Source organism: Takifugu flavidus, chromosome 7 (genome assembly GCF_003711565.1).
Source record: "Takifugu flavidus isolate HTHZ2018 chromosome 7, ASM371156v2, whole genome shotgun sequence".
Lineage (NCBI taxonomy): Eukaryota > Metazoa > Chordata > Actinopteri > Tetraodontiformes > Tetraodontidae > Takifugu > Takifugu flavidus.
The window spans coordinates 10,366,597-10,378,691 of record NC_079526.1 but is presented as its reverse complement, the minus strand read 5'-3'; the positions used below and the strand labels follow the sequence as shown (position 1 = coordinate 10,378,691).

General features: G+C 42.7%; 1 protein-coding gene across 2 annotated transcripts in view; it reads left to right on the top strand.

The window, feature by feature from the left end:
• ttll7 (tubulin tyrosine ligase-like family, member 7) overlaps positions 1-12,095 on the top strand; it is a 43,908-nt gene that overhangs the window by 16,442 nt on the left and 15,371 nt on the right. For both annotated transcript variants that reach the window (XM_057037185.1, XM_057037186.1), the window contains exons 10-13: positions 6,632-6,726; positions 7,806-7,953; positions 9,083-9,156; positions 10,523-10,658. In XM_057037185.1, the coding sequence (XP_056893165.1) occupies positions 6,632-6,726; positions 7,806-7,953; positions 9,083-9,156; positions 10,523-10,658 (453 nt within the window). The remainder of the gene's footprint in view (positions 1-6,631; positions 6,727-7,805; positions 7,954-9,082; positions 9,157-10,522; positions 10,659-12,095) is intronic.

Sequence of the window (12,095 nt, the reverse complement as noted above, 5' to 3'; positions counted from 1 at the left end):
TATTGCCACAATCTTTTTTTTTTCCTTAATTTCAGCTGATTAACCAAGTGATAGTTCCAAGTGACTGTATGCTGTCAAGCCTGAAAATAATTTTGTTGCTCCTTTCAAGTTCATTTTAAATCCACTGGGACACTATGTGCAGCCTGCCCATAGGCCAGTTGCCACAAATGGCACCCTATGGCAAGCCCTCAGGTCCAAATTAAAAATTTCTCCAGAATGCTTAGCAGCGTTTGTGGCATCTACATCTATTTCACCCCGTTACACCATTTTTGTCTCATTATACTATTATTTTTGTCGACCCACTGAGGCCCAAAGCAGTAAGAATCATGTCAGAAATCCAAACACAATCTGGGTCTTGCGGGTTTGTTTTGAATCTGCGGACCGCTCCTCTCAGGTTTCCCTGTTGGTGTCACTGCGAATTATGCGTGCCATGCACGTCGGAGCTTTACCCGGACTGCCGTTCTGACACTGTCTTCCTCTCTTACTCGTTAAAATGTCAGAATTGGTTGTCGGACATGCAAACTCACAACCAGGAAATTAAGGTTCAACCTGTGTAAACTCAAAGCCTGTCAGATACCCAAAAGTCAGGATATCATATGCAAGAAACTGTCAGCTGGTATTAGTTCTGTCTTTTGTATTCTATTTGTATTTAGGCTGCTGTGGTGCCTGCGAAGGAATAATGCACTAGTTGCCTCTATCATTCTCCATTTAAACTTATAAAAATATCTAAAAGTGTATGCTGTAAAATTTAAATGAGCATGTGATCAGGAGGATGCTTCCTTCTATCTTCTCTGCAAAAGCTTTGTGTAAAAACACAATGCTGCACAATGCTTTGTAAGCACAAAGAGAAATCATTGCAAAAACTGAACTAATTCAGACGCTCAGGAGGAGCAGCCCACAGACCAGCACACACCTGCTAAAAAGCTCGTCACGGGCGCTGGCAGAGAAGGCAGGAATGATGCTTCTTCTACCAAGGCAAGGCATCAAATAGACTTATTGTTCTCAGAGCAAGTATAGAAGTGGGAGAAGAGGACCTATAAAAAGAGAGACGGGCTTTTGTGTGATCCCTATCTTAATTCAGCAGGGTTTTCAGCCCAAGTTTTACCTCCTATTGACATTCAAAACATCAAGACTGCGCAGGCGACACAAACCAGCCTGCTCGAATGGCGTAACCTGAACCGTTCACTTTCATTAAGCCAGTCCAGACGGCATCTGTGTCTTGTATAGCAGAGGCGTTTCACTGAGCCACCGTCACCCATGCACTGCAGACACACACGCACTCGGACTGGTTTCCACGCCAAGGCGTGCTTCTTTTTTTCCCCTGTAAATGCCTCATTGACTGTTTCTTTATCAAGGACAAAAAAAGAAGCCCAAGGAAAGATATTTGATGAGAGACAAGCATGCAGCTTATTTAAGGCCCTTGCTCTGTAAAGCAGCATGACAGACCATGACAAACAATGTCAACTGCAGTAAGCAGAATTACAATAACATTACAGACTTGGGGAGCCTCGGTGGGGCTCCAACTCTCTGTTCTAGACCTCCTTATACTTGAAATAGAATCAGATAATGTGAGAGTATGATCTATTGCTCCCTGGAATCCATCTTCTTGTGTCCGTAGACCCCAAACGGTGGATTGAGGCCTGCCCTCGTGGCCTTTTCCTTTGTTTTCAGCTGTTCAGCGAAATCTTACAGAGCTGGTCTGAGCACCCGGGTCATCTAAATAAAAAAGAAGCAATAACTAGAAGACCTGACTGATCCTTGTGAAGCCGCGGCTCTAATGTCAGGCAGGCCACAGGCGGAAGGAACGGGTGCATATTGAAGGCACTGTGTTGAGTATATGTTTGGCTTCACTGTTTTTTGTGAATGTCTCTATTCCCCGATGTGGATGAGAATATAGATGTGTGGTCCTTTCTGCTTCTGGGAATATTGCAGCTTGGTGTGTATGTGTCTGGGGGGTTGGGTGGGGGTCTGCTCTGCCTACCACACCAGCTCCATCCCTGAGCACAGCTTTTCATCCATTTAATGAGGCAAGAAGGAATTCAGCTTGAAAAAAAGAAGTATGAATCTTTTTCACTGGCTAACTGTTCAGTATAAAGATGCCGCTACAGCTTACGTGGTGATATGAATGACGTCTGATCTTTATCTCTGGCTGACCCTGATTAATAGGATGAGTGGTGTGCAGCTAATGAGGAAGGCTTTTCTAACTGAACTGTGGAATTGGTTTGTTTGTGTCTCACTTTGTGTGGGTGTGTGAACGGGCACAGCGACAACAGACTACAGTTGTAGCACTCCCCCTCAGGGCAGTGATTCTTTACCCGTCTCCTTCCTCCCGTCACTCCTTACTGAAACTTTCCTGTTTCCATGCACTGTTCCCAATTGTTTCAAGATGAGTATCGTTTGCCTGTCCATCCAACAGAGCCGACATAATCCAGATTTCCTGTCCTTTTGAGTCCAGACGTGTGTGTAGTATAGACTGAGAGTAAATCAAATGGAGTTTCTGGTGCAAAATAAATAGTCCCTTACACGTGAAGGAGCTTTCTCTTGAAATTCAATTTAACATGAGATGAATTTGAATTGCTTGAATTTTAAAGCCAAGCTGTCTTTCAAGGTGTTTTAAAAGATGTGTTTAGAGGTTAGCCTGCCTTTCAGGAAATTTGAGAAGTATTTCCCCCACCCCCCCACCCCACAACAGCCAGGTCTATCCAGCATTATTTTGTATTCAGAGTGATTAAAGAGGAATTTGCTCGCTAGCTGTGCTCTCCAAATAACGTTCATCCCCTCATGATTGAATTTTCAAGGCTGAAAAATGACAGAGGAGAACACATACAGTTTGATAGAGTCAATTATCTCTAGGTCCGTCTTAGACCCTTCCACCTTTCCTTCTCCTTGCCTTTGATTAATCTTTTGCACTTCGATGACTTCATTTTTATTTAAATGTTCAGAGATATCTCTTGGAGGTGGCGCGTCATTCGGCATCTGACCTGTAGATGGCAGTAGTTACCAACACGTCAGTTAGGCAGAGGTTTATTAAAGAATAATTAGAATGATGTATGGCACTGTCTGTCTCTATCCACATCCATTTTCCCCCAACATGACTATTTCATGGAATAAGTATCAAATTAGGAGCGCACAGGCCGCATATGTGGGGCAGCTCTAAACACACCTCAACATTTAGTCATTTATCATCAGGCATGTGTGGTAGCCCCAGTGACTGTTGTGGGCATGTTTGTGTGCAGGCACGCCATCGAGAGGTCGGGTATATTGCATGCTTATTGGTGACATATGGAACCGCCGTTTGAGTTGGTGGAGCGTGCAATATTCATGATCCTTGGAGTTTTGTTGATGTATTCCCGCATTTTGAAAAGTACACAGGGGTTAAATCAGGTTTGTGTGCAAACTATCTCACGGCTGCTTCAGAGCTGCAGTTTTGTGGCAGTCTTTTTGTGTTTGCTCCTTCAGCGTCCTTGAACGCAAAAAAAATGAAAATAAAAAAAAGCGAACCAGCGAGGCGGTCAAGACAGCTCCCTCAGATCGGTGTCAAAGTGAAGCAGAGAACTGCTCACTTCCAGGGATTTGTCCAGCATCTCCTGATGCTCAGTGAGATTATTCTCCTATCTACCAGCTCCACTCAAATCACCACCTCAATAAAAGAAAACTGTGAGGGAAAACAAGCGATCCACTTAACATGGCGGGCAGCTGTCTGTCCCTGTTGCTCTGCGACTCCTGCTCCCGCCCCTCCCTCCTTTTCTTCTCCCGCCATTGTGTAGCAACAAACACCCCATTCTGACAGTGGTTGAACTGTGCCGAAACACTCAAGCGTGCGGAGCTCATCATTGCAACGCTCTGTCGGGAATAATAAGAAGGGTTGGCTTTTCTGAACCGATTAATCTGGACTGAGCCCTTTCGCTTCTGACCAGTAGCGTTCACAGCTGATGCCAGGGTGGGGGGGGGGGGGGGGGGGGGGGGGGGGCAGTTGTTGTTGGAAGAAGAAGCCATTTTATTAGCACCACGCTGCAGACACCACAGGTATGCTCTCCGATGTCTGCAGCAGTTTCAAGAGTTTGCACATGTCACACGACTGATGAAAATGGCCCGAACGCGTCAGTTTTCACTCCAAGATGCAGTGTGTAATTAAAACATTGCACTTATTTACCCGCCCGGTGCAAACTTTGTGTCACAGCTGCCTCTAAAACAGGAGAAAATTACCTTTGTGTCTCACACCCGCAGGCGCAGAAAGCAAATGAGGTGTTTGTCCTGTACAGTTTGCCCTCTTTTTTCCAGCAAACCCCCTGATTTCTGCATTTTCGATCAGATCCCCAGATGTCCTCAAAACCTGTATTATAAGAAAATGGGTAATTGGCTGATATGATCTCCTTGATGTTGGAGTGAGTGACTGCAATGACGCAGTGCTGATGTTCAACTAAAATCAAGGCAAAAGTCGAAAGACGTTTCGTTTCATCTGACATTTTTATTGAACCCATCTTGGTGAGGCTCAGGAGCCTTTTAAGAGCCTGCCAGAGACACTTAAGCAAATTCAGAGTAGGGTTTTTTGGAAGCCCGCAGGGGTTCATTAAGGCCAGACAGATCCTACCTCCTCCACCAGGGAGAAGAACGCCTAAACGTGGAGAGAGATATGAATACCAGGAAGTAATGACCAGTGAGTGAAGGCTGAAAACAGTGCTCTCATAGGGACAACTGAGAAGAAGCAGGAGACTTCTGGCTAGAATTATGCTGTTGTTTACTATATGTTGCACATACCATGCAGCGAGTGCAACAGCGACCTGCTGCTCGTTGACAGCTCGACACCACCAATCTGCTGGTGAGGTAAAACAAAAGGATGGCTGTCATTCTGGCTGTTTCCTATAGGCTACAGTCATCTAAATGTACACCCTTTACATTGTGTCAATCACGCCGGAGTTTTTGAAATCAAAAGCAGACTTTGATGGGTTGCTCTGTCACAGAACACTACTAACTAGGACTGCTGTGTTCCATCCATGGAGGCAACACAGATGCTCTCACAGACTCACATTGTGTTTGTGTAGACAAGATTTATGACTATTTCACGGTGTGTTGGGATTTATTTTCTGAGTTGCTATCCTAGCAGGCTCACAGAAAGCTTCCAATTGCTCCAGGTTAGCACAGACAGAACATGTTACTTCTAAAAGCTACAAACATGTTACCTTAGCAGAAGCTTCCTCGTGCAGTATACATCAGTATTTCCTGGGGGGGACTGGGGCTTTACTAAGTTGGCGAAGAACATTTTTGAAGCTTTATTGAGCTAAAGTTTTTTGCTGTCACTCTTAGTTCCTTGGAGACTGATTATTGTGTAAGTCTTTGCTCAAGCATGTCATACAGCCCTAGTTAAAAGAGTAATTAGCAAAAGCTAGTTCAGATGAAGGGGGGCGGGGTTCTGGAGTGTCGGGCTCCACTGACCCATGAGATGCTTTGTGCATCTGTGGAAGAGAAGTTTCCACAGAATGACCCTAAAGATTCTAAACATTCCGATTTCCCTCTGCTGCTCATTGGTTTAATAAATGAAAAGCTGCTTCCTCTCCAAACATTTGATTGGCTCAGTGATGCTCGACGCTGTGGTCACGAGATGTTATTGGCTCTTGTTTTGGTGAGTCCATCTGTATCCGAATTCTTTTCATGACAAGCAAGTATTTCTGATGCAAATGCTCAGTCTGACTGCAGATTAACTCTGCAGAGATCTTAATATCTCTAACTATTCGTTTATTGACCAGTGGTTTATAAAATATAATGCATAAAACGACCCAAAAACATCCCTAGATTACAATGCTCTAACCTCTGTTTCTAACTACACATTTTATTTTCAGGTCTGTGTTTAAAATGTTTAAATACACATGTGCTGCTCTCAGTCAAACACACCAGTGTAATATTACTATTATATCAGCAATCAAAAATACATAAAGTGGAGCCAGTCTTCTGCTGTGCATCTGTTATACTGGCATTTGAAATCACCTCCAGAACAGCATTATTGTATTCACAAATGCCACCACAGCTCACTCTCCTACTGCTCTTTTGTCCATTAGTTGGTTTCTATGACGTCTCAGACATTCTCTGCCTCACCTTGGGAGCGATAGCAGAAACATAACAGAGAATAAAATAGAAGGCTTGAGGTTTGTTGTGTCAGGTTTAATAACCTGGTATCTGAATACTTTGCACCATGAATTGAAATTGTTCTCATAAGAAAAGCAGGTTGTTCCTGATGTTTTCCCCAGCGGTGCTATCTTTTGTAACCTAAATCAGGGGTTACTTATGTTTTTGAACACTGGACTCCCTGTTGAGCTGAGTCATGGTAATTTGCTGGTGCATACTCAGATTACAGATACTCCTTACTCAGATACTCCTTACTCCTCACTACAGTGGTTGGGTCTAACACTGTATGGTTGAGCTTAGGAAAGGGCTAAAAGTGCCAGTGTGTCCTTGAAAGAGAACTTATACCTTCCCTTCCCACCTCTGCCATATCCTCGCATCGATGCCCCACTCCTGTAAAGCATTCTGACACAATTTCTGGCTTATGATGTAAAACGAAAGTGAAAAACTAACGATGCAAAGCAGAAAACACCCAGTTATTCTTTGACTATTTCTCTCCTCTCTTCTCTGGCAGATCAATCGAGCCCCGAGCTTCGGGACCGATCAGAAGATTGATTACGACGTGAAGAAAGGGGTGCTGCTCAATGCACTCAAGCTGCTCAACATTCGGTATTCCAGCACCGTCACGCATGCTCTGACACGTATTATTGCAACTGGAGCCTTGACGTACACCGAGAGTCAAAGCTTATATCAGAATTTGGTTTACGGAGTTCAGTCGATACTTCAAACACACGATTGCACGTGCACTGTAAGTGCAGCTCCTCAGATCTCTAATGGCTAACTGTGGACGTTGAGCAGTATCATCCTCAACTTTAACTTTTTGCTATATTGCTGCTGATTTAAAGGTTAATACTCTGGTTTAATGACAAATGAATTGACGAGGCCTCGGTGAGAGCAGGGGTTTGTTTTCCTGGGACAAACGGCATTATGTTGATGCCAGAGTGAATGAGCACTTTGTTCCACCTCTCTTGCTTTTACAGCAGTGGCTCTGCTTCTTATAAGGGAGGGTCTGATGGTGTCCCGAGGTGGGGTCAGCTCACAAATCTGCTCACAACACCAACTGTATCAACATGGGATCAATTCATACCCAACCGGGCATGGACATTGATAAACCTCAGCCCACCAACAGCACTCAAGATCCAATTTAAAGGGCCAGTGACTGACCAAAATGAATTGGCCTTTTTTTCCCAGACCACAATGGCTCACTTGTTCTGAATTAGCTGTCTGGTCTTGTTCATCTTGGATTTGTCAGTTTGTTTGTGTCAAGGCCCTGCCTTTTCATCTCTGTGCTGCTGCATTTTCTTGTCAGAAATTATTCTGGTTTGGAGTTGTTTGTTTCACTAACCTTGGTGATTTGATCAAAAGACAAATTCCGTTCTTTCAATCTAGAGTGAAAATTAGTTGTTTTACAAGTTCATGAGTCTGCTTAAAATCACGCTTTCTGCAGGTTGCGTCTGCTGTCCCTGTAGCAATAGTCTCTAAGTAGTGCATTTGATTGTGGCATTCAAATTAGAAATTAAGAGCAAAAATGTTAGTGATAATTATATTTCAATTGGATTTTTTTAACAAGAGTGAATGATAATTAAACAGTTTAACTTAATTACATTCTTTAAGTTTTCCATACTTTTCTTGAGGTCGACAGTAATTGATTCACTACCGTGACTCTGTTCCTGTTTCTGGTGATTCAGAGCCAGTGATAAGAAACGTAACCTAGCCCAGCAGAAGGCCGAGGCCCAAAGACGTCTCTATGGCCACGGCTCCGTGAAGAAACTCTCCGCTTCATCCTCCGACAGGGAAAAACAACGTCACACGCTGGAACGAAGGAGAGAAGAACTGGTAAATCCCAAACCTACCACTCAAATGTGTGTTCGTTGGTTCACAGTTTGCTATGAAAAGCGTCTCTGCCTGACATTTATATTCTTCCCAGGTTAATTTAGGCAGCAATATATTTGCTAGTTAAGTAATGATTAGAACTGCTGATTCCAATGTATTGATTTAAACCATGTTTATTTTGGTATTTCCACCACTGTCCTAAAAACACCACAGTCCTCTCTGCTGTTAACTGACCACCTGTTACAGATAAGCTGAAATGCCAAGTGAAATTTTAAAGGCCACATTAATGTATGTCTCCATGCAGGCTTTCAAAAGAAGGGGGGGTTAAAACAGCAGTTATACAACCCTAAGGCCTGATCATAAGTCATAACAAAGTCTTAAAGTCTATTTTTTCCATATTTTTGGACAATTGCATCATAAGCTAACATCATCAGGAAAAATTAACACTCAGCCAGACATCTGCTGAAGAAACTTATCATTGGGTTAATCATGAAATCGTATTTCTTTTTATTTGTTCACTACAGCATTTCCAATGGAGTTAGTTGCAAAGAAGTCAAAAGCCTTGGGATAAAAAAATCAGTTTCACTTACTTTTCGCTGTGTCAAAAGAATCAAAGTTGCCTGCGTCAGGCGTACCCATATAATTATTTTCTCTTTGAAATGAAGGAGTCAAGGAGCTTTTCTCATCTCATATAGGAGAGAAGTGGCAGCCACTCGTACTTTCCATTTCCCTCCTTCTTTGATTAGCCTTTTGATCAACCACAACAGTAATCACCAGGAATAAGGAAAGATGGCACAGAGGCACTACTTTAACAGGGGCACTGTCTCTTCTTTGAGTGCTGTTATGGCTGAAGTCTGAGGCAAATACTGGTCCGTCAAAGGTACAGAGTATGATGATGCTGCGTCGCAAGCAGCAGAGCGAGCCCCTCCTCTCTGTAACAGTGGTCAATCAAGCAGCCTTGGAAGTGTGTGAACGTCTTGAAATTATCAGCGTAAGGCAACGAAAGCCTCTGTGGCTTTAAGACTTCATTCCTGTTTTATTTAATGGATGGCAAGACGGTGGTGTCCGTGACTTTCTCCTGAGTGATTCATGGCTTTTCCTTTGTCCTGGTTTGCTGCTAATGTATCTCTAGAAAGAGCGACTGGCCCAGGTCCGCAAGCAGATCTCCAGGGAGGAACATGAAAAGCAACATCTGGGGAACTACAGGTAAGAAGAAGAAGGAAAAAAAACACCAACCAACTCTGGCTGTATTCGTGGGGTCATCTACAAAACACCAAGCTCCCACGAGAATAAATAACCGCTGCTGGAAACAGCCATTGTTGTGAGCACACGAGCCGGAGAATTAATATCTAAGACGGGATGGCAAAGTTCGAGATGTTGCCGTTTCAGACACGCATTAGAATAAGCATATACGGTCATTCCACATTCAATTTTCTCCTCAGTTCTATTTTTTCCACCCCTTAAGTACACCTGGGTCTTTGGAAAGCATCAAATGGGTCAACTTTTCATAGTCAGCTCACAGAAAAGCAGATCTGACTCATTTGGCAACACCATGATCTCATTTCTGTCTTTTAGATTTTATAAAAATTACATTTTCCCTTAGCTCCCTGCTTTTGTCATTGCAACATAGCATTTATGTTCCGCATTATTCATTTCGTATATATCATGATACCTGCTGTAGCTGACATCTGCAGATTGAGATCAGGAAAGTGTTCGCAATCCTTTTTTTGCTGTTATTAGTTATTTCTCTGCCTGTCAAAGTGTAGAGATTTCAGAAATGACCCCAATGCACTGGGAGCAGCTTGCTAGAAAAGATGTAACAGTATCGTAAAGAGAAAAAAATTCTATGGAGTGTAGCTGAAGAACGCACTCTAATAAATTCATTTCTCCAACTGAACCAATGCATGGTTTTCAGTCACCTTTATATTACTACTAGAGGGCCTAAGGAGAATATTTCCTCTTTACTGATGGGTGCAGTTAGTTTTATGATGAAATGATTGGAGGGAGGTTTTAAACAAAAAGAGCTGCATACACATTAAACTGCAGCCTTCCTCCAGCCTTGTAGGGGATGAAAACATGTTAATAGAGACTGTAACATATGCAGAAGGGCACATCTGCCGTGCGTAGCTATGCTAGATGAAGGCAGCAGAAAAGGTGCCTCTCTAAGTCTGCTTCCACTCTCCATTTTTCTGTCTTTGTTTCACACCCTTCGTTCAAACCCCTGTAACATGCTCCACCTGTGTGCCAGCTATCTCACCTGCTGGACCTCTCTTTACCTCCTTTCACCCACTTGTGTGTCATCTTGTGCCGTTTGCCTGATTTTCCTTCTGACCCATTGTCGCTTGTTGCCAACCGTTCTCTTCTTCTCCCTTCTATCCCGTTGTTTTCTCAGTCCAAATGTTCTTTCTTTGTCTCCTCCTCATCACTCCCACCAGCTCAATGAACCCAAATACCAGTTCCACTCTCTTTTTCATCGTGTCTTCTGCACTAACGACCCCTTTTCCTTTCTTCCCCTTTCTCCACTTTTCCAATACTCTCCTTTCTTTTCTGCCTTTTTCTCTGCGGCCTACAGGCGCATATACCCCCCAGATGACAAGCTGCTGCTGGAGAAGTATGAAAGCCTGCTCTCAGCCGCCTTTCAGACCTTCCTCGCTGGGCGAGCTGCCTCACTTCAAAAGGAAATGAATAATCCTCTGAAACGAATGAAGGCACGTACCTCAATGACACACACATACTTCTCATTGAATTGTGCAGAGAGAGACAAACGCATGCCAAAATATACACAAAGACATGCACACATGTACACAATTATGAAAGAGAAAACACACGGTTCTCTTAAGTTTCCATCCACAGTGGCAGAAAATATCGAAAATAATGTATGTAGCCTCCCTCAGTCCGTAATAGTTTGTAAAGGCTGGTAGAACGTCCTTCACTGTCTTTGTTCCACCGCTGCTATCTGCTCTGTCACTCCACCGTTATTTACTGAGCTGCACTTACTGGTTTACCAACAAACCCTCCTCATTTGTTTCTCTATAATAAGAAATTCTTCAATTTTTCTTCTTTGCTTAGTCTTTTCAAGAGGCCTCAGCCTTGAGTCACTCCTTTATTAAGTAGATGGATGTGATGTGCTGCAGCTCACATTAAACTCTGCGAATGGACGCACACTTGGAAACCAACAACAGCGTATTATACTGTATGTCCCTGAAAGCTGCTATAACTTTGCATACTTTTTCAGTAATTTCACTGGAAATGGAGTAACAATATGAGACAATTTTGACCAAGAATACCTTGGTGTTTAAGTCCAACTTTGGAAGAAAGTGCCTTTTTTAAAGAAGAAAATGCCCCGAAGGCTGTATCACCTTCTAGTCTCTGATAACTAATTCATAACTGAGGTAAAACATTATTATCTACAGTGATCAAATTCCTCAGCAGCCCAGCTCCGCATTAGAGTAATTGTTTTTTTTAGAAAGGTATACTTAAATATGTCTTTGTTTTAATGGCGTTGTCAATCATTGATTGACACGAAACGCAGTTGAACCATCAGATTGAGGTTGGTTTAATTTAGCTGAGAAACAGATTTGGCTGCGATTCAAAATATGGAAGCAGATAATCGGAACAAAGGATTCTATCTAAGAATGTAATCACGAGAAACAACTGGACGAAAGAACCATTGAGGCACTAATCTTGAAAATTCATGGTGACGACGGACCTTAAAATGACGGATTTCAATTTGATAGTCATCAGACCACAAATAATTCTAATTTAATTAAAATGTTTTTTCATCCCCCGTACATTTTAAAATCTAATCTAAGATGAAGAAGAAGTTGGGTTTCTTGACTGAATGTCAATGTCTTTTTTTGTGCTATACAGTATAATCTCGTTAATCTTCTACAGAGTGACAGCTTGAGCAAAGCTAAAAGCTAGCCAATGCTCTTTGGAGCAGTAGGGATGCAGCATGGGATCAAGTCACTGGCTGCCAGTCAAGACATTAGAGAGAAACAGAGGCTGGAAAATTACAATGGTTGTTATTTTCTTGTGTCAAAAAAGAGCAATTTCATAAAGTAATTTTTGAATCAATTTTAAATTTCTGTCCTTTTCAGGTGATGTATTTTTACTGAGTCCATCATTGTTGGAGGTTGTGAATA